Below are 23,435 nucleotides of genomic sequence, written 5' to 3'. Positions count from 1 at the left end.
CGCAGGGGCAGCAAGATGGCCCTGAGCTCCTGGTCCCCAGAGCTGGGGTTCAGCCGGAAGGTGCTGCTGCAGGCAGCAGCCGTCTCCACCGGCCCCTCCCTGGAATTATGCACCTTCCCCTCCTCCCTGGGCTCCTCGGTCGCGACCGCTGCGCTGGAGCAGCTCTTTGTTGTGGGTAAGAAGCCTGCGGGCTCAGGGAGGAAGGGAGAGGCCTCGGAAGTGGCATCTAGCTGGCACTGGGTGGGGTGGGGGGGGGGGGTTGGGGGGTGAGCCTCCCTCAGTGGGGACCTGCCTGCGGGAACCCCAGGAGTCCCTGGCTGAAGCAGAGCCTCCTCAGGTTCCTTGGGGGAGAGAGAGGCGGCTTGGTGGGACCCAGGGTTCAGCTCTCCTGCTCTAGTGCCACTAAAGTGACTTGGCCCAGCTCACACTAATGACTGGTGACAAATCCTGGACAAATCCTTAACTCTCAGGCCACTGCCATTTGCCTGAGACTGGGGTGTCCACCCGCATTTAGATGATGCATTTAATTTCAGGGGTGTCTGGGTGGCTTGGTGAGTTAAGGGTGGACCTTTGATCTCAGATTCCTTAGCTCAAGCCCTACCTTGGGCTCCCTGTTGGGCCAAAGCCTACTTTTAAAAAAACAACAGAAAAAAAGATTATGCATTTAATTTCAGCTTCTCCCTTCTTGCCTTTTCTTTGCAAGTTAACTTCCTCCAACATTTTGCCACGGTAAAGTGGAGAATTTAACAGGCAAACAAGAAAGGGAGTGTTTAAGAAGTTCCTGTTGTGTTAGACAAGAAAAATTAGACATGAATGTTTAGTGGATGCAAACATGATACCTTGGATAGGTCCAGGTTAAAATGCCTCTTCAGTTAGAAAGCTGAACCTGCAATCAAGGCACCTAAGTTTAAGGTAAGATATGGTCCAAGAAAGGGCATTTCTTGTTTAGCTCATAAACCGTTTAGGCCAAACAACAAAGCATCTCCTCTCTTTAACATCAGCTTCTCATGGGTTCAAGGTAATCATCTTGACTTTTATCATAATGTTACTATTAGTTTGGGATAGTTTCTTTTTTTCTTCTTAGATGAACTAATTTAACTTCACAATTCCTATGAGATAAGCTTGGATGAATATTATCATGAAGAATGTTAACCACCAGAGACCTAAATGAGTTACAGGTGCCCAAGGTCATTGCCAAATGATAGAGCTAGGGCCTTGAATTCTCTTTATACTCCATCTCTAGATCGGCATGTGCATTTAATCCCAGCACTTCGATGTGCAAATATTTTTCTGCGAATAATTTCTGGACTTTAAGAAAGTTTTCTGTAGGAAAAAAAAAACTTCATTAAGCCTCAGGTGTGGGTTATCAAATACGCAGCTCTCCAGCCTGTTTGCAAGTGGGAACAGCTTGTGCTCATTCATTCCATTAGAAGAAGGGGAAGGAGATAACAGGCAGTGCCTGTCTCTTCCTAACGCACACTTGTTTGCAAACCCAGTAACTGATTTTCACTTGGTTTGAGAGCTTCGTTCATTAAGAGAATCCATGCTCCCCAGAACTCAGGGCAGAAATTGCTGTCTACTGTCCTGAGAGTAGAGACCATTAAGGGCAAGGACTCGAGTCACACCAACTTGGGTTGAATCTAGACTCTTATCTGTGTTCTGTGACCATGAACATATGACATAAACTCAAAAGTCAGATTTCTCACCTGTGACATGGGAGTCATCCTAAGATTATAGTAATCAACTTACATAATACATGTAAAACATGAATGGTGTTCACATGAATGGTGACAGAGCCAAGGTAAGTAAAGCTTCCTCTGTTCTCCCTCCTGTTTCCTTTCATCCTTTTTCCCTTCCTTCTTTCCACTCATTATGTATCTTGTCTCCATTACCATTGCTAATATTTCACAAGCCTCTCTTCTCATGTGCCTCCTGCTTACGGTGTATGAGGGAAAGGAGACACTTTTCATATGTCAGGGAATGAAAAGGGCTAGAAGTTCTGTGTTCGTCACACCTACCAATTTTCAAACATTTACTCTCATCCCAGGATTAAAATATTGGCACAGAAAAAGAAGTGACATAAGGGACTTTTAAACAGTTAATTAAATGAGTGGGTTTTTTTGCATAATATTATATTTACATGTATACAAATATATATATGAAAACATTCTCACACCTACATTATAGGCATGTTATATTTCTTCCTTTCCTAAGTATTTGTTGAATTTTTGGTCCCATTCTATACAGATTCCTTCTTTCTATCATGAGAGATGCAAAGATAGGGTTTGCCTTCAAGAAGCATAAAATATATACCTAAGTTAGAATACTATGAAATAGGAAACATGTTCAAAAGAGATTCATATTAAGTACTAGAAGAAGTCAGAGATAGAAGATATAATTTTCAGCTGGGCAGGCATTTGAGCTAGATCTAAAAGGTTAAATAGAATTTGGACTAACACGTAAGAGATCTTTCATTTTCTAATTTTTTTCCTTTTTTAGAACAATCACTGCAAAGTGACTATTTTAAATGCAACGAAGAAGCTAGGACCTTTCTTAAGGACATTGCTATCGCTGTTAAGAAATTGGTATTGTATTATCTCTAAGAGCTATTTTTTTCAATCTTCCACTTCTTCATTAACCTTTAATTTAGCACCACCTCTGTTCAAGGTACTTGAATAGATGAATAGGGAAACTATTTCCCCTGAGTGAAGAAAATTTCTACCTCAGTTTACTGAGCATTTGCCCCAGTGTTCATCAGCTGTGGAATGTTGCCTGGTTTTCCATTCAGGACACTGACTTAAGGACCTGTGCTATGTATGGATGGAGGCCGGCCTGCTTAGGAGAGGCAGTACCTGTGCTAAAGGAGCTCAGTGAAGGGGTGGGCCACGTGGGCAAATGCTTGACCCCAATGTATAAACCATGCACGGTGCCAATTTACTCAGTTCGTTATAAGCAATTTCTTATGTAACTGCTGAAAGATTATTTGACCAGACAGTGCCGGTCAGTGAAAACAAAGCAACTCTTTTTTATGGTAACTTGGCCCCATCAAAGAAATATTTAAAGAATTTCCTTTTGAAGTGTCACAAGCTGGGCCCTCCTGGGCCCTGGATGATGTTTCCAGTGCTTTCCCCACAGAGTGAGAATGGCGAGGTCTCTTCATTTGATTTTAAAATAGTGAATAAAAATCTATACATCAAATACCTAAAAATGTAGAAATGTGGCGTAAAGTAAATGAGTTTGAGTCCGCAGACTGCTGAGAAAAGTTCACCTCTTTTATAATTATATTTTTCTGTGATTATATATAGTTGTGTATGTATACTACAGCATTATACTTCAGGATCCCACTTAATTGAATACATATATGGAAATACTAGGCGTCTGTGTGGTGCTGCACTGTGGTCCCATGGAAACCTTTACCTCTGCTTTGTCTTTTTGGTTACGTTTTTCTCCCAAGTTTGAAGGGCTCAAAATATTTATTGTTACTTCTTAAAAGTATCTAGTATGTTTCCATGTAATATCTGAGCTGTGGAATCTCCGTTTTTAAAAGTAACAAATTTTCACTATTCTGAAAGTTTACCCTGGATTTTTTTTTAAATAGACAAGTAAAAGGAAGAAAGTAAAAACCACCATGATCTCAGCATAATCATAAAATAATAAACTAAATTAATATAATCATAATTAACTCTTTGATGAATGTCTTTCCCACTTTCAGGGAATAGATGATGCCTGTTTTGAATTTTATTTGTTTACAGAAAAGCAATCATACTATATGTATAATTATGTTATCTGCTTTTTATTACTCATAAAATATAATGGATTTCTCAGGTCATAAAATAACTATATACATTACAATCATTTATTGAAGAGATGATTTATCTATTTTTTTCCACTAACATTTTTGGATGGTTTTCTTTTTTCAAAAATAAGCCCCACCAAAAAAAGGTCAAGAATCTCCACCAGACTATTTGTTTAGATTTGTAGGTATGTATTTAAAAAAGAAAAAAGAAAGAAAAAAATTGTTCTTTTTATACCTAAGCATATTTCTAGAGGCATTTTCCATTTTTTAATGAAAGAGATTTTTCTCAGCATTACCCTTTTTGTTGGAGTCTTTCCTTTTAAGTTGATTGAAACTGCATGCAAGAAACAAAGAGACATGATTTCTGAGAAGGAAATCTGCAAAGATTAAAAGATAATTTAACAATGACACCTTAAAAACTGATTATGGAATAGTTATTTTTCTATTCCAAATAAAAATAAAAGCAGAAGGTATTGAATGAAAATCAAAGTTTGATCTCTGAAAATGTTTATAATGGGGCATTGCCTGGAAAATCAATTTTATTATTTTAATGCTTTAACTTTTTAAATATGTGATTTAAATTTTCAGGAAGAAATGAGAAAAGCCACAATTGATCTCCTGGAAATTGAAAGCATGGAACTCAGCAGACTATATTTCCTACTAGAAACTCTTCCCAATAGCATTGGCAGAGAATTGGAAGGTACTTGAAGGTTATCAACTGTAGAAACTTAGTTTATCTTAGAAGAAAATTGAGCCTACTGCTTGTAATAAGACAAGTTTAATCATTATTTTCTGTCAAAATGTAGCTAGAAAAAATACACTACACAAACACAGATCCATCATCATTTTCCCCTCATATTGTAAGTGGGAATGATATATATAAAACTTGAACTTATATATTTTAGTTTCTAAATAGACTAAAGATATCTGGATTAGCCCGTTCCAAATTGGTATTTATCGAATTAAATTCGGCAACTTGACTCACCTAAAGCACCATCCTACTTTCTGTCCCTGTAAGTTTAGAGACTATATAGGTACCTCATATAAGTGGAACCATACAGTACTTTCCTTTAGTGACTAATTTCACTTGGCATGTCTTCTAGTTTTATCCACGTTGTAGCATGTGTCACAATTTTCTTTCATTTGAAGGTCGAACAGTATTCCACTGTGTGTGTATACCATGTTTTGTTTACCTGTTCATCCACTGATGGCCCTTGGGTTGTTTCTACCTTTTAGCTATTGTGAACAAAGCCGTTGTAAACATGAGGGTGCTGAGGCCCCTGTGTGGCCCAGTCAGTTGAACTTCAACTCTTGATTTTGGCCCAGGTCATGATCTCACAGTTTCATGAGTTTGAGCCCCTGATGGACTCTGGGCTGACAGCGCGGAGCCTGCTTAAGATTCTCCCTCTTTCTCTGCCCCTCCCCTGCTCACACTCTCTCTGTCTCTCTCAAAATAAATAAATACATAATTATTTAGTTGATGCAAATGTATTTATTTGGTGCAAATATCTATTAGAGTCCCTACTTCCGATTCTTTTGGGCATATATGCAGCAGGGAATTGCTGGATTGTATAGTAAGGGGGTACTTTAAGTTTTGAGAAGCTGCCATACTGTTTTCCACAGTGGCTGCAGTATTTTACATTCCCACCCCAGAAGTGCAAGGATCCCAATTTCTTCACATTCTTGTTAACATTTGTTCCTTTCTGTTCTTTTTTTTTTTTTTTTAGTATAGTCATCCTAGTGGATGTGAAATGCTGTATCATGGTGGTTTTGTTTTGCATTTCCCTAATGATTAATGATGTTGAGCATTTTTTCATGTGCTTATTGGTCATTGGGATATCTTCTTTGGAGAAATATCTATTCGGGTACCTTGCTCATCTTTTAACTAGGTTGTTTGGTTGTTATTGAGTTGTGAGAATTCTTTGTATAGTCTGGGTGTTAATCCTTTATCAAGTATATTGTTTGAAAATATTTCAACCTATTCCATGGTTTTCCTTTTCATACTATTTTTTTTTAATTTTTATTTTGAGAGAGCATGCATGCTGGGGCGGGGGTGGGGGGCAGAGAGAGAGGGAGAGAGTGAATCCCATGCATGCTCCATGCTGTCAGCACAGAGCCCAGTGCAGGGCTTGATCTCACAATTAATAAAATCATGACCTGAGCCAAGATCAAGAGTTATCCACTAACTGACTGAGCCACCCAGGTGTCCCCTTTTCACTGTGTTGATACTGACTTTTGATGCACAAAAGTTTCAAATTTTGATTTAGTCCAATTTGTCAATGTTTTTTTTCTTTTTTTTAACGTTTATTTATTTTTGAGAGAGAGAGACAGATCGCGAGCAGGGGAGGGGCAGAGACGGAGACACAGAATCCGAAACAGGCTCCAGGCCCTGAGCTGTCAGCACAGAGCCTGATGCGGGGTCAAAGCCACCAACCACGAGATCATGACCTGAGCCAAAGTCGGCCGCTTAACCGACTGAGCCACCCAGGTGCCCTTAGGATTTTCTTTGGCTGCCTATGCTTTTGGTGTCATATCCAAGAAATCATTGCTAAATCCAATGTCATGAAGATTTCCTTGTATGTTTTCTTCTAAGAGTTTTATAGGTTTAGCTCTTATATTTAGGTTTTTTTATTCACCTTTTGTTAAATTTTGTATGTGGTATACAGTAAGGCTCCAACCTCATTTCCCCAGCTTCCAGGAATATTGACTAAGGCTTGTGAGCCTCAGAGCTCAGGTCCTCTGCAGGAATTGAAACCATCCCCTGCCCTATCCTGGAGCATTCTCTCTCCACGTGCAGCCCATACTCTGTGATCAGTCAGTGTGAGAATGCAAAAGTCTGCCTCCCTTGCTCAGTGTAGAACAACTCCCAAGTGTCATCACCGCTCCAAAGCTCGTTACCGTGTAACCTCCGCCTCCCCCAACCCAGTGGTTTAAATTCAAAACAAACTGGGGGCACCTGGGTGGCTCAGTCAGTTAAGCGTCTGACCTTGGCTCACGTCGTGATCTGGCAGTCCTGGGTTCAAGCCCCGTGTCGGGCTCTGTGCTGACAGCTCAGAGCCTGGAACCTGCTTTAGATATTCTCTCTCTCTCTCTCTCTCTCTCTCTCTCTCTCTCTCTCTCTCTCTCTCTCTCTCTCTCTCCCCCCCCTCCCTCCCTCCCTCCCTCCCAAAGTAAATAAACATTAAAAACAAAAAACAAACCGCAGCAACAACAACAAAACACTTTTTAAGTAGATGTTCCCATTATCCATTTACTGCCTTGCGTGCAGCTCCAAATCTACCTTCGTTGTCTGCTCAGTATGGAGAGAGATGGGCCCTGTAATTTTCCCCCTGTACCAGCTGCCACAACGTTTCATCAGGAGAGAACCCTGGAGGGACACTGGAAGAAAAAGCAGTGCTCTTTCTGGTCCCAGGGTGCTCCTCTCAGCCAGCTCTTGGAGCACACACAGCCTCTCCATGCCAGGCTCCTGCCATGTGTGGCTGTCCACAGTGCCCGGCTGCTTCCTCCAGTACCCCTGGGGCAGCTTCATGGTAGATTGCTACCAGTGAGGCACCAGCCTGTGAACAGCTTCCCTGGCGCTCTTCGGGTGGTTTGGCAGTGAGCTCTGAAGTATGGCATCTCCCTGCGGACAGGTCCCCTCAATTCCTCCAGAAGGTAGATTTCCATGAGTTCTACCAGCCCAGCATTTCAAGAACTTCTGTGCCCAGTGAGCCACAGCACTTTCCAGTGAGGCCTGGCTCCCAGGGCTGGAGTTGCTGCTTCCTTGAACGAACCCTCTCGGCCCCTGGGGGTAGTAGCTGCTCCTCGTGTCTGCTGTTCCTGAATCCTTTAGAGTTCTCTTTTCTTTCTTACCATTCGATCCCTCATTACTCTAACCTCCTGTTAGAGTCAATAATTCTCTATACTAAAATTTCCCTGTTTTATTTATAAGATTTCTGTCTCCTAATTAGACACTGAGTGACACAGTCAGCTGTAAAACAATATGCATGGTATTACTCTAGTTTGGCAGGAAAAATATGACAAACTCTATATACAGAAAAAAAAGAGTCTGTGCTGAAGGGAGAATTAAGAATGTGTTGGGTTACTTTTATAATCAGGAAAAATATTTAGAAGGAAAGTAAATAGCATATTAGCTAAAGAGATTCTTGATAGACACTGAATACTTAACCAAGTAAAGTTAATTGGTCTTAGGTTATAAAGCTTTGCTACTCAAAGTATGGTTCTTGGATCAGCAGCATCTGAAAGCTTGTTATAAAATCCAGAATCTCTAGGCCCATCCCAGACTTACTCTCTCAGAATCTGTATTTCAATAATATCCCCAGGTGATATATATGCCTATTTGAGACATAAAAGTTCAGGATGCCCTGCCACAATGAGCAAACTTAATAAGTAGCCTTAGAAAAATAACCTATCTCTCTCAGATGGAGCTACCGGCTAGTTTCTAGAGAATTTATGGGGTGGGAATGGCTAGTCCAGGACCTTCTAAGCAGTGTTAAAAATTTTATTTTTTTGTATTTATATCTATCATGCTTCTGAAGTCTTATGTGATTACACTGATTTGTTATTTGTTGATGAATGATCACACAATCACACAAGAATGACACATGAATTAACACACTCAGTTCCCCCCAGAAAGCAGAGCCAGAGGCTTTTACACTGATATTTGGGAGCACAATCCAAAGAGGAGGAGGGCGGGATAAGGAGAGAAAAGCAGGGAGAAGAGAACGCTGATATGGGGTGCAATACCATGCTGACTGCCGCTAAACACAACTAAGTTAGTATAGGAACATGTCCCAAGATACACGGCTACATCTTCTCTGGACTGTCCAGGCACCAGCTCCTGTCTGTCATCAGTCTAGCGTTCACCGGCCTCCCACACTTCAAGTTACACGAGCATGGGTATGCGTGCATAAAGAAGTCTCAAGGGAGCGGTGACAAGAAGGTCCTAGACTGGAGGTGAGAAGCGGATAGAATAGGCAGGAATGAGGTTCTGCCAGACTGCACCAGTCTGAGGTTGTTCAGAGCCCATAGAAAGCTGGTCACCATAGTGCTGCAGGAATTTTTACCTCAACACCCAGGATTCGTTGTCTCACCACTTCGAAGAGTGAAGAGGTGGACGCAAAATGAACAGCATGGAAAAGTTGACTAGAGTATAAGATTAGAAAAGCAGAATAGTATGAAAACTGTCTTTACAAAGAAGGGACATTTGAAAGTGAATGCCTGCGACCACAGGCAAGGGTCCTTGTTTTATAAGGTTCTGGTCAGCCCCCCCTTCCCTTCCCCCTTGTTCCTTCTCAGGTCCCATCTTTGTTGGCTTGACAACTCAAGGTGCTGGGTTGCCCATTCCTGACTGGTTGGATTCCATTGTGTGAAGAGTCAGATGGGTCATACTGTCCCTCATATAACCTAAGTTTTATGGTTTAGCTAAGTATTTTGATTGTCAAATTCCGGAGGGGAACCTGAGGGGGAGTAGGTGGTATCTGTTACATTCTTAAGAGGGACCTTACGCCTAAGGGGGTTTGCTCTAGTTAGAAATTCCCAGCATTGTTCCAAAATATGTGTCTTTCCCCATCCAGGGACCCCAGGTCCTAATCCTTTCCTTCTCTGCCTATTTTATCCTATTTTTCCCTATCAATAGCAGCAGATGAAATAAGGGAAATAATTGATAGGTAAGATTGAGAGGGCCCAAAGGGGTAAGAGGTGTCTGATACAGGAACATAATTAAAAGAGCATTACAGGAGTGCCTGGGTGGCTCAGTTGGCCAAGTGTCCAACTTCAGCTCAGGTCATGATCTCACGGTCCGTGGATTCTCTCTGCCTCTCCCCCATTCACTCCCTGTCTCTGTCTCTCTCAAAAATAAATATTAAAAAAATGGAAAAGTCAGTATGTACAACTGTGCTGTTTCTCAAATAATCTAGTGACATTTCCATTTACTTTTAAGAATGTGTCAGAGACGCCCGCAGATTAAATCTTTTTGAGATAAATCAATTACAAATGGACGTTACAAGGATGAATAATGAAATAGAGTTCCTGAAGAAGAAAATACTTGATCTGCAAAAAATTAATGAAATTCTAGGGTATGTATTTTTTTAATTTGGTACATGAGGGAGTTGGGGTCTGTGACTGGAGTGTGAAAATTATCCTAAGGGGTTTGCCTTCTGTTTCTGAACTGATACAGGGTAAGTAGGAGGGGGGTATCACTTCAAGCAGATGACCCTGACTGCTGAGGGGTGTGTGATGACTGCGCAGAGCTGGGGAGGAGAGCAAAAACTTCTTTCACCACTGCAGTTAGGAGACCTGTAACATTTCAGAGGCCATCCAGCTTCTCAGCAGCAGCTACTGTGTGTAAGTCATACACGTCCTTGCAAGCCCCCTCCAAACAGAGGCAGACAAAATTTTTGTTTTGATGTTTATTTATTTTTGAGAGAGAGAGAGAGAGACAGAATGCAAGTGGGGAGGGGCAGAGAGAGAGGGAAAGACACAGAATCTGAAGCAGGTTCCAGGCTCCAAGATGTCAGCAGAGCCTGACGCGGGCTCGAACTCATGAACCGTGAGATCAATACCCAAGCCGAAGTCAGACACTTAACCGACTGAGCCACCCAGGCACCCCATGGTTTCCATTTTAGTAAAATTAAGTTTACAAACTCCAACAGTAAAAAGAAGTCTTTCTGGGTATTATATATATATATATATATATATATATATATATATATATGTATATATGTATATATGTATATATGTATATATGTATATATATATATAATTATTATATATTATATATTATATAATATTATATATATAAATATAGTATCGACCTTGGTATATTGTGGCTAGGTTAGTTTCTTAAAGATATTCAGCCATAAACTACTGGAGGTCTGAGGATGAGATTGGTTCCCAGCAGAGGGTTCTAAATTTTATCTGTAATTAAAGGAGAGATATATAACTCATATATATATATATATATATATATATATATATATATATATATATATATATATATCTGCCTGTCGCTCAGATTCTGACACTTGTTAGTTTCTTTCCTTTTTTCTTGAGCTGTGTGCCAGAACTTCACCCCTGTGCGCCTCATTTTCTCCATCTGTAAAATGGGGATTACAAGCTTGAATTTATGCAGCTCACGGAGGAAGAGATACCTTCTAAAAGAAAAACCAACAAAACCTTAAGAACAACTCAGCCTTATGAGCAAATTTACAAGACGAATGCATAGATATCAGAATGTCGGTTTGTTAGACGAAGAAATGTTCAAAGAGCCCTCATGAAAGAGAGAAATCTTCTTGGGAAGCTACAATAATCAGAAAGTTGCTCGGTGCAAAGCATCAGGAATTAGGGGGAGAATTCAAGGTCCAGGATGCCTCTCCCATATTAGGCCTTCAGAGCACCTGTTCTGGGGGACGTTCTATGAAAAAGAAAGTACATGAGAACTTTAACACCTATTGGGGATTCACAGTGCAGATTTATGTATGGTGCATGCCAGTCACAATCGCCAGTCTGCTGTATGAATTAAACTACCAATTTCTAAACTAATCACAAGGAAGATAATACCCAAGCTGGAATACTCAAGTCAGTTGGCCAGCACATCACACCTCCATAGACCAATGATTCTCAAACTTGGGTGTGCATCAGAATCACTTGGGAGTGCTTGTTAAAACACAAATTACTAGAAAGCTCCCAAGTTTCTTATTTAGTAGGTCTAGGGGGTGGGAATAAGAACTTGCATTTCTAGCAAGTTCCCAGGTGATGCTTAGGCTGCTGGTCCTGATCACACTGTAAGAATCACCGTTCTAGAGAAATCTTTATAGAAAGGCAAACCATAAGCATAAGGTGGGTTTCTTGATAAGCTAGTGTCCCCAAGGTCCAATCTCGTTGCATCCACTTTTCAAAGAATGATGCGTATCAAGATGCCAACACTCTCTAACAGACCTCTCCTGGACAGTCCTCAAAAACTGAAAGCTCTTTGGGTGGGTTTTTCCTTAGGTCCTGTGTTCAGTTTGGGTGCTGTCTTCTCAACCCATCTCAATACACCTAGGTTTTTTTTTTTTATTTGACTTGTTTTGTTTTGCTTTGCTCCTTAGGTTGATTCATTCTTAGAAGGAATCCTCTGCTAGACCCACAAAGCACCCATTATCTTACCCTCTCTACTCTAGGCTTTTTATTGCATTTCCATGGTAGAATTGACTTCTGGAAAATAAACTTACCAACAACCTGTTTCCATTTTCCTGAGCCTTTGCACACAATCCCCCTGAACTAAAGTCTTTAGCCCTGGGGACTAGAGAGAGGAAAAAGGTCTTTACATTTTAGGAGTTTTAAAAAAGGAAAATGTAGAAATGGTGCCAATGTCCCTCCTTCAAGTCCTGTATTGTTAGTCCTGGGGTAGGTGTTTCTCACAATCATTTTTTTTTAAAGTTTATTTATTTATTTTGAGAGAGACGGAGAGAGTGCAAGCAGGGAGGGGCAGAAAGAGAGGGAGAATCTCAAACAGACTCCTTGCTATCAGCGTAGAGCCTGACGTGGGGCTTGAACTCAAAACTGAGATCATGACCTGAGCTGAAAGCATGATTTGAATGCTCAACTGACTGAGCCACCCAAGGGCTCCTCTCACAATCTTAAGGTCTTTCTCAGATGGATGTGGCCAGAAAAAGATATGTGAGGTTAATGTCTCTTCCTGAACTCAGATTTCGCTGCAGCTCGGAGAGGGTAAGAGCATTCAAATTAGTTTTCAAGCTTCTTCTGAACACTCAAGATAGACTTTCCTCTCTCCTCTCTGACTCCTGTCTGTCAGAGGAAGGCTCGCTTTCTCCTGGGTCCTCCGTGCAGGACAATGGCATAAGAAGGTGGCTGGAGGGGATGGTGAGAGGTTTATCTTCCTTTGACTTAACTGGATGTCTCGGGGTAAGATAGTTATGGCAATGCTACATATCAAGCCATTTGGTCAGATTCCATTCATCTGTTCAAAACTGTTTTTGAATCTCTGTACACTTGAAATGAAAATAACCCATAGTTATTTCCTGGTATGTGGGGGTGGGGGGTGAGGTAGGACCACATGACATTTCTGCAGTGGTAAACAGTTGCAAGATTGACATTTGTCTTGTGGTTCCCTTTGTCCTCCTCTCAACCAAGTTTAGGTAATCACAAATACACCTCTAAAATAAGCCTGCCTTACAATTTCCCTCTCCGTGGTGGTCATCTCAGCAAACAGACTTTAAATTCCTTTCCTCAAAGCCGTACGTTTGGGGCCATGAATAGTTCTTTCCTCCTAGTGAGCAGCAAGAGGAGCTGGTGAGGAGGCACGAAAAGTTGGTGCTGTCACTCAACCACACGATGGAAGAAAAAGCTGCTGTCACTGTTTACATCAATGAGACTTACACCAAAATAAACTCAGAGAAAAAAGAGTTAGAATTCCAAAACCAACGTCTCAAAGAAATACAGGAACAAATGGAAAAAGAAAAAGCGAAATATTTGACAAGAAAAGAAAAATTGAATCAAGAGGTAAGTGACGCCATTTCCTTTTTTAAAAAAATACAGAATTGTACAGAATCGCAGGCAGGAAAGGGGAAATCATTTATGTGTTCTCAAGGCTAGTAAGCGTTCTGTGTGGTATCTGCTGTGAACACTGGGATGGGACTAGAGCAGAGACCCAAGCACAATGGAGCCCCTTGGGGAAGACACTGACGTGTCATAGCATCTCAGCTCATGGGAAAGATTATGAGTGACAGGATTTGTAACACTGGGGTGGCCCCTTGCTCATATGCAGCCCTATAGGGACAAGGAGTTTGTCTCCATGGCATCTCGTTGCCTCTGACCGTTCTGAGGCCATGTCTCTATGGACAGGACTGGGGAGGGAGTTCAGCCCTGACGGAGGCTTCAGCTCCTACTGAATGAATCTGAGCACAGCAGCCTGCAGAGGGGCGAGGCAGAACCCAGGGCTCCAGCAGAAAAGAGTATTTTGAAGGGCACCTGGGTGGTGGCTCTGTCGGTTAAGCACAGACTTCAGCTTAGGTCATGATCTCATGGTTCGCGAGTTTGAGCCCCACGTCAGGCTCTGGGCTGACAGTTCAGAGCGTTGCCTGCTTTGGATTCTGTATTTCCCTCTCTCTGCCTCTCCTGCTCACGCTGTCTTTCTCTTAAAAAATATTAAAAAAAATTTTTTTAAGAGAATTTTGAGATTAGCAGTATTGGGAGGGTGGAGTGAGAATAACTATTGCATTTTGGTGTCTGCTAGACGGTGTTAATTAAAATTCACCATCAGAATGGTTTGTGATCGTTCCTCTCTGTTCTGCTCCAGTTACCCCAGGAGAGGCAGGCCTATCTCTATAGGAAGTGTTCTAGCAGTCTTCCTTATCCCCCAGGTGTGGCCACCTAGCTCCTGATGAGAATTGCTGTTGAGTTCCTGCCTCTTCCCTGTGCCTCATGGGAACAGGCATAACTTAATGCAGAAAATTGTCCAGGGCTCACAGCCCTGCTGGAAGGAAGGCTGGAAGATTTGTTAAATTGCCTTTCTTGAGTCTTAGTTAAAATCTAGTGGAATACTTCTGGCAGCGGCCAACATATGATTCTTACACTGACGATTCTCTGATAAGACTTGGACTATTGGGGCGCCCGGGTGGCTCAGTCGGTTAAGCGTCCAGCTTCCACTCGGGTCATGATCTCACGGTTTGTTAGTTCGAGCCCCATGTCGGGCTCTGTGCTGACAGCTTGGAGACTGGAGCCTGCTTCGGATTCTGTGTCTTCCTCTCTCTGTCCCTCTCCTGCTTGTGCTCTGTCTCTCTCTGTCTCTCAAAAAATGAATAAATGTAAAAAAAAAAAAAGACTTGGACTATTCATAAATTCCAATCAGGTCTTAGCTTCTTTATCCTTCAAAACACCTATATCTTCAGAAATAGTTTTACGCTAAAACCATGGATTTTCTCAACTATAGACAGGTTAGCCCTTGTCATCTTTGGAATGGGCACTTTTTGGAGTAGCTGGCAAGGAGTCTTTCTTGGGGGCTCCTTGGGGGCTCCTTGGGGGCAGGGATTGTGGCTTTAATTCACTGCTGTATCCAAGCACCACACGCATGATAGGCAGTCTATAATATGTATTGAATGAATGAGTTTCTAACTTCCTTTTCAGCCTTAAGGGGAAGTGTTTCCACCTTCCTGTTCTTTTTTTTTTTTAATGTTTATTCGTTTTTGAGAGGGAGAGAGAGAGACACAGACAGACACAGTGGGGGAGGGGCAGAGAGAGAGAGAGGGAGACCCAGAATCTGAAGCAGGCTCCAGGCTCTGAGCCTTCAGCACAGAGCCCAACTCAGGGATCAAACTCACTAACCGTGAGATCATGACCTGAGCTGAAGTCAGATGCTCAATTGACTGAGCTACCCAGGTGCCTCCCTTCCTGTTCTTTAATGTAAATGCTAAAACACAAGAAAGGAATCCCAGGGGGGCTTCAGTTAGGGAATTTGCAAGCACGACACATTGTTCTTCCATATGTGACTAGTCTTTCTCAGAGATCCACACACTTTTTCTGAAAAGGGCCAGATAGGAAATATTTAGGGCTTTGTGGGCCCTCTCTGTCACAACTACTCAACTCTGCTATTTTAGCATGAAAGGAACGGTACTTAAATGACTGAGAGCAGTTTTACAACAGGTTGCTAGATTTGGGGCCCACTACTAGAAGTTTGCCTACCTTTGGTCTATCTCCCTGGAAAAGGGCACCAGTTAAGATACGTTCAGATGCAGGGGCACCTGCGTGGCTCCATTGGTAAAGCATTGACTCTTGATTTCAGCTCAGGTCATGATCTCCAAGTTTGTGAGTTCGAGCTCACATCTGGCTCTGTGCTGACAGCATGGAGCCTGCTTCAGATTTTCTCTCTCCCTCTCTTTTTCTGCCTGCCCCTCTTCCGCTCTCTCTCTTTCTCTCAAAATAAGTAAATAGACATTAAAAAAAGATACTTTCAGATGCAAATAGCAGAAGCCCTAACTCAAATCTGTCTTAAATAGAACATTTATTATCTCACACAGTAGGAATTCCCAAGGTAGAGGGCAGCCTCCAAGACTAGTTAATTTAGTGGCTCATCCCTCCTCTCCTCCATCCCTCATCTTAAGGCTGGCTGTGTTCGTGGTCATAAGATGGCCACCAATAACAACTGGGTTGTATGCTTCCTTATTCAAGTAGAAACAGGAAAATCTTCTCCAACCAAAGACCATAAGTCTTCTTGCTGCGTCTGCTCTGGCCAGGTCATGACAGCACCCACCCCTCGAACAATAATGGATCCTAAGGGAGTGCCGTGTGCCAGTGGGATAGACCAAGTGGGGTGGATATTATGGAGTCAACCACCATTGTTCACTAAAGGCACATGATAGGCTATGGTAACAACCTGTTAACTTCCTTTACTTCCTACAAGAAAGGAAAAACTATTAAAGCTGTCAGAGTCTTCAAAGCGTAAGCTCTCCCCTTACACAAAACAAAATATTTTTTGCCAATACTGTTTCTGAGATTGCAAGACCTTGGGAGAAGGCCTAGGCCAAAGAATAAACACAGAATTCCAATTTTCAACAAAATGTATTAATCACAAGGTTCCATTCATATGCAACTGTGCCCTGGTGCTGAGATAATTGACAATGGTCATGTTCATTCACAAGACATTTCAGGTGCAATGGCTGATAGCTTTGACAGCCACCCAAACATACATTGTCATAACTCTTTAATACAGAGTTGAATATGCCTTCTCAGACCTAACGACTCAGTTAGTTACTTTGTTCTTGATAATTCATTTTGCCAAAAAAATGCATTGATATATATATTTTTTTAATTTTATTTTTTATTTTTTAAAATTTACATCCAAATTAGCATATAGTGCAACGACTTCAGGAGTAGATTCCTTAGTGCCCCTTACCCATTTAGCCCACGCCCCTCCCATACAACCCCTCCAGTAACCCTCAATTTGTTCTCCATATTTATGTTATGTCTCCATATTTATGTTCTCCATATCTGTTTTGTCCCCCTCCCTGTTTTTATATTATTTCTGTTTCCCTTATGTTCATCTGTTTAGTCTCTTAAAGTCCTCATATGAGTGAAGTCATATGGTTTTTGTCTTTCTCTGACTAATTTCATTTAGCATAACACCCTCCAGTTCCATCCACGTAGTTGCAAATGGCAAGATTTCATTCTTTTTGATTGCCGAGTAATACTCCATTGTGTGTGTGTATGTGTATATATATATACACATCTTCTTTATCCATTCATCCATCGATGGACATTTGGGCTCTTTCCATACTTTGGCTACTGTTGATAGTGCTGCTATAAACATGGGGGTGCATGTGTCCCTTCGAAACAGCACACCTGTAATCCCTTGGATAAATGCCTAGTAGTGCAATTTCTGGGTCATAGGGTAGTTCTATTTTTAGTTTCTTGAGGAACCTCCATACTGTTTGCCAGAGTGGCTGCACCAGCTTTCTTTCCCAGCATTGATATATTTGATTTTGATAAGAAGATGACTTACTTCATTGGGTCTGACAAGTAATCAGAATATGTTTCATCTTCGTAAAATGATAAGATGTTGTCCAAGACTGCGTGCTGACCAGTCTCCAGTGATTTTGTTGACTCTATTTTTAGTCTGCTTTCTTTCCCATTAAAAAAAAGTGAATTCAGGTATCCAGGCAGTTCTTCATTTTCTTTCTTTGACTTTCCTGATCTTATTAGCTCACTATAAATCTGGTGACCATTGGTAAGGTGTTTTACTAGCAAATTGCTACAATGGCTGTTGCTTTTATAATTTGCTATTAATGATCACTGTCTTATTACTCTTATAAATTTACTGTTTCGACATTTATGATTACAGTTACTTGTAGTTCAGTATTCTTCCTGTGATGTTGCAAAACAAGCAAACCCTGGGTTGGTTCCTTTTTTTTTTTTTTGGTTTGGTGTGTGTGTGTATGTGCGTGCGTGCATTTTGTTGTTGTTGATAGACTGACTATGGTATACTTAGATTGAGTATGAATTAGGTTGACAAAATAAAAAGATTGTCTAAACTTTGTTGTTCTCATAAGCTTTTTGACTGGCTTATTCTGTATATCACTACAGATTGAGGAATATAAAAAACTCTGTGACTTGAAGAGAAAGGATACTTATCAAAAGAAGAAAGAATTGAATACATTAAAACTTAAAATGTCAAAAATGAGAGAAACAGTTAGTACCAGCACAGTGGTAAGAAAGAATAAACTATGTCTCTCCAGGCCTGTCCAGGCACCTTGATATATATATACACTGTCTTAAATATAACCAGCAGCAGGTGCTTTTTTAAAGGAGCTGATTTTAATCCATCTGCATGCCATTCTGAGAGAATGTTTTCGGCGTGCTAAGGTTTTCTGACACTTTATTTAAAATGTTATAGTGCGATTGTGTTTTTTCTTTGGGAATATGGTCGGAAGAAGGAAGCTTAAATTACCTTAGGTACAAATTGCATTCGACGGACTTGAATACTGTAAAAATGGGTTTTTAAAATGCACACAGAACTGACCAGATGCGTACAGAACCATATATAACATCTCCATGAGATTGTTTTATTTTACATAACAAAATGAATAGCCATGGGCAAATTCCTTAATTCTGAATGTGTGATAATAAAACAGCTTAGGCTTTTGATTTATATTGGCTACAGGAGCATTAATGTGGAAAGGGGACTATTCGTATGAAGTAGAAAATACTTCAGAGCTCTGTGCTTCTATTTTTTAAAATTGATAACATTGATTGAAAACCAGCCCTCATAAATGTTTTGTGAGGATTATCCTTATTTTAAAGATAAGAAAACTGAAGCTTATTCAGATGGTTCTAATGGAAGAGGGTAATGATAATACCCCTTCTGTGTTAATTAAAACAGAAATGCCTGCTAATCTTCTATTGCAATTAGTTGAATTAACGAGTCTTTGGTGTATTTCTCCTATCTGTATTGAGAATTACATGTAAAACTATATGGGGCAACAGTCATCACATTTCTTACCAGAAACATCACACTTCTCATCAGAATACTCAGCTACTTCCCTTATACTTTTTATAGAGTGGTTCTGATCATTCGGATCATCTTAGTTACAGTGTGTCTATTATGATATCCAATTACAGAATATTAGTAGAATCAAAATTTCTCCCCAGTATGTGTATTTAAGATCATTGGGGTGCCTGGGCAGCTCAGTCAGTTAAGCCTCCAAATCTTGATTTTGGCATAGGTCACGATCCCAGGGTCGTGGGATTGGGTCCAGGTCATTAGGCTGTGTGCTGGGCGTGGAGGCTTCTTAGGAGTCTCTCTCCCCCCTTCTGCCTCTCCCCCACTCTTGCATGCAGGTGCAATAAATAAATCAGTAGATAGATAAATAATCATTATCTGTTTTTCAAATATCTGTATAGTAAGCAAGCATGAGTGAGGCTAGATTCAAAGGAGAACAGAAGGGTTATATCAGATAGACTTTATCTGCAGGCCCAAGCTCCTGCCTTTGTTTGGGTCTCATAGGTCATGAGTCAGGTACTCCATCAACCCAGCTTGGGAAGACACAGTATATATTCCTTCACCTGTGCTCCAAAGATCTCTAAGACAAATTATGAAGACTAGAAGATGGCAAGGATAAACTCACCTCCAGCATCATCGCCACCTCCCAGAAGCCAACATGCCCACCCTAACTCCACTTTACTGTAGGAGAATAGTGTTTAAAGCACAAACTTGAGTGTCACAGAGACCTGGGGTTCAAATTTTTAACTCTATCAACCTGAAGTTTCCGCACCTATAAAATGGGGTGATAATACTGCCTACTTCAAAGGGCTAGAAGCTCAAGTGAGGTCATGCCCATAAGACTTTTAGCTGAGTGCTTTGTATTTGGTAGAGGTGGTTATTGGGGTTGTTACTCTCACCATCCACGATTAGAAAACAGGGTTTGGCTGTGGACTGAGACAACAGGAAATTCCAGGTTAATCTTCCAGGGGTGTCTTCATTTTAGATGACTCCGCAGCCCGGTCAAGCTGAGGTGATGTTGCCAGAAAAGAATAATGGTGTGTGATTCTTGAGGTGGCCTACATGCCCAGGGCAGGGGGGACTGAAAGCGAGAGGTGACCGATGAGGGGCCTAAATGGGCCTTCAGCACACAGCCACTAATCCTCATGATCGGTCACAGTCCTTTAGACATTGTGCTCATGTTTGACTTCAGACCCTTGTTAACTCTGAAACTAGTTATTGCCCAGAAGTTGAGTCATATGGGTGCTTCAGAGAAAGAAAGAGTTGAGGGGAGCTTTCGTGCACCTGTCTAGTAGGAATGAGAGCACCTGTGTTCCCCACCGGTGTTTCTCTGACTCCACATTGATGTGCAGGGTTAGATGCCATTAATCTGCCTGTGGTGACTCCATGCCAGGGAGCAGTGGAATTTGATGAACTTTCTCTCCCTTCCATTTCTCCCTCACAGCTGAAGTGCAGACCCAAGGCTCTAATTTGTTTGCCTCCCCCTTTCTTTATTCCAAAACTGCATTGTTAACACATGTGCCACTTGGAGTTTTCTCTATTCATACTTCATTCTTTTAAATGATGTTAATATTTTACCACAGCACCAGCTGTTACATTTCCAAAATACTGATTAATATTAAGAAAACTTCTCTTAACCTGAGCATATTTGTCAGTTAAGGTAATTTGTTTTTACTTTTTTTTTTTTTAAATAATACTCATTCTAATGTCCTGGAATATTTTGAAAATGATTATGAAAATACAGATTTGTTAAGACTTATTTTAAAAGGTAGCCAAAATGAATTCATGTCTTAAAAGTTGTTTTTATAGTTTTCATATTCTTGTTGCTATATTTGGTTGCTCTCTCTCCAAAACTGTAGGGTTTTTTATGATGATTTCAGAATTATTTCTGTCCAAGTTTGTTCTGTGAATAAATAATTTTAATGATTGCTTTTTATCTTAGCTAAAGGTACCCCCAATGTAAAAGTTGAATAAGTGATACATGAATATTTAATGAATTGAACACTTCCATGAATCATTTGGTGACAATTGAATACCATAATTTTATTGAATTATCAATAGGTTCTTAGTGATCACAATTTAGAGATAGCACAACTACAAGAATCAATAAGGCATTGGGAACAAGAGGTTGAAGAAATGAAGAAATCCTGTAAGATCCTGGAGGATAAAATGTAAGTTCAATGCTTTATTTTTACTAAAACATTTCTAGATGTTATATTTTTTCATTAAAAATTTTTTTTAATATTAGATTGAGAACTATATTCTCTTAATTTACTAAAATTTGCAATTGTCAGCTTTATAAAACCACCTCTTCGTTTGGAAATTAACCAGTCTTCCACATGATCAAGAGAAAAAATTGAGGAGGATACAATCCTGTATGAATTGTCCTCACTTTAGTTCCTGATTCCCTACAAACAAATATGCCCCCAGGGGAAGGCATTAGTGGAACCTCCTGTAGGTTCACCTACCCTTGCTATGATAGTTGTGGTTCTTAGTCAAGGGGGACTTACAGAACTTATTGAAAAAAATACAAGGATATTTCAGGGCAAAACCCATGGGACTAGAACCATAAACTTAAGGAAATCTGTCCATCCCAAGGAACAGTCTCTGCTTCCTTTTGGGAACCATGTTTCATTCTCTACATACTATGTTCTCTCCTTGGGGGGCCCATGGCTAAACATGGCCATTCCAAACCCTCAAAGGTTACCTGTCACAGGTCCATCTATCTTTAGAGATTGGCCCACAGACTTCTCCCAGGAGAATTCCCAGATTTTTCCCATCAGAAGGTGTTTGGCTCAGCTCTGACCAGGAAGAGTGGGGTCTTGTAGTACAAATATGGCTTCCAGGCCTTCCCCTAGATTCTGCTGGCAGTTTAAAAGACAAATTTTGGACTTAGTAGGTTCCCCAAAAGGCAAGTAACTTCCCATGTGTAATCTCATTATAATATAGCTTATTTCTATGTAGGATTAAATGTTTTGTGATTTATATGTTTTCTAAAACAGCGGTTGCCAACAGTATAGTGCTATTCTACCATCATCAGGCCATAAAATAGGCAATAATCTTTGCACTCAGTACCAGATTTAAAAATATAAAATCTTGGGATGCCTGGCTGGTTTAGTCAGTGGAGCCTGTGACTCTTGATCTTGGGGTTGTGAGTTTGAGTCCATGTTGGGCAAAGAGTTTACTTAAAAGTAAATAATTTTTTAAAAAGAAGTATAAAAGCTCGAGTCATACTACAACTAAAACTCAGAATAAAAAAATCTTTTTCTTTGAAAGTGATTCAATAGGTTTAGTTCATGCATATTTTGAAGAAAAACTAGGCAAATAATCATAGAGGAAGATACAGATCAGGTCTTCAGTTATTTCTAGGAGTTATGATTTAAAAACTTGCTATACTGATGAAGTTTTATTGATAAGTAGTCTTCATGTTAGCTAATTTGTTTTAAATATACATTCAAGAATGAAATGGGGATTCATTGATCTTCTACTTTTTTTTTTTTTTACTTTTTTTTTTTTTTTTAACGTTTATTTATTTTTGAGACAGAGAGAGACAGAGCATGAACGGGGGAGGGGCAGAGAGAGAGGGAGACACAGAATCGGAAACAGGCTCCAGGCTCTGAGCCATCAGCCCAGAGCCCGACACGGGGCTCGAACTCACGGACCGCGAGATCGTGACCTGAGCTGAAGTCGGCCGCTTAACCGACTGAGCCACCCAGGCGCCCCTGATCTTCTACTTTTAATGGCTTATCATTTTTTTTTTTTATCCCAGCTTTTCAAGAGTTTTCATTCATATGGAATCTCTGTGAGGAAAAGTGCATTTGGTTAATTTGGTGATTGAAGATTTCAGTTACCCCCTTTGTTACTAATAAAACTATACCTTTTTTCTTTACTACCAAGCAAATTAAAAGAAAATTCTTACGTTCTTTCTGTTTTCTCCTTTAGTTCATTTACTCAATTTATGGAAGTGAGAAAAGGCACCTAAATCTTGGTTGGTGGATTTGAAGAGTCAAACAGAGTTGTTTTATAATAGTCCATAAGATTCTTTAAGAATAAATTATACAATAAACTAAAATAATTTGCACAAACTCATCTTCCTATTAATAAACTTTATTTTTCCCCCATAAAGTCTTTAATTTCCAAGCTTGTTACATGTTTTGAGGTCCAAATATTGAGGAAAAACAAATCACTCAAACATGAGTTAAAATTCTGTGTGTGGACAGTTAAGAGAACATAAATGCTCCACAAGTCCACAGGAAGCATTGATTAGTTTAAACCTTATTCATTATTATTATTGATGTCCAGCATGATGTGTTTGCATAATAAAGGCAAATCCTGTGCTTACATTTCTAACCGAGTATGGTCTTTCTTCACCATTCGGCTAGTTTTCAGCACACAGGAAGTTGGAAACTAAATGTTGTATATAAATGGTATCCAATTTGTGACCCTGAGTATACACTTAACATTGCAGTGAAGGCTATGAAAATTATAGATGCTTTTTTAGAAGGGTTGAAATGACTTCAAGATTTTCCTGATTACCAATGACCTGTACTGCCAAACGTTAATGATTGAGCCTATTCCTTAAAGTTCTTGAATTCTTAATGGAATTTGACACATTTCCACCTTCTTGAAATACTTTCTTCCCTT

The 23,435-nt window shown here is 40.4% G+C and overlaps 1 protein-coding gene across 1 annotated transcript in view; it reads left to right on the top strand.

The window, feature by feature from the left end:
- Nucleotides 1–23,435, top strand: part of CCDC175 (coiled-coil domain containing 175) — a 74,972-nt gene continuing 51,537 nt past the window's right edge. Inside the window, exons 1-7 of the mRNA XM_042989810.1 lie at nucleotides 1–175; nucleotides 2,500–2,585; nucleotides 4,385–4,496; nucleotides 9,738–9,873; nucleotides 13,072–13,300; nucleotides 17,876–17,998; nucleotides 20,853–20,962. Coding sequence (XP_042845744.1) covers nucleotides 16–175; nucleotides 2,500–2,585; nucleotides 4,385–4,496; nucleotides 9,738–9,873; nucleotides 13,072–13,300; nucleotides 17,876–17,998; nucleotides 20,853–20,962 — 956 coding nt within the window. The 5' untranslated portion in view covers nucleotides 1–15. The remainder of the gene's footprint in view (nucleotides 176–2,499; nucleotides 2,586–4,384; nucleotides 4,497–9,737; nucleotides 9,874–13,071; nucleotides 13,301–17,875; nucleotides 17,999–20,852; nucleotides 20,963–23,435) is intronic.

This window comes from Panthera tigris, chromosome B3 (assembly GCF_018350195.1).
Source record: "Panthera tigris isolate Pti1 chromosome B3, P.tigris_Pti1_mat1.1, whole genome shotgun sequence".
Lineage (NCBI taxonomy): Eukaryota > Metazoa > Chordata > Mammalia > Carnivora > Felidae > Panthera > Panthera tigris.
The sequence above is the reverse complement of the archived record's forward strand: the minus strand, read 5'-3'. Positions and strand labels throughout refer to the sequence as shown.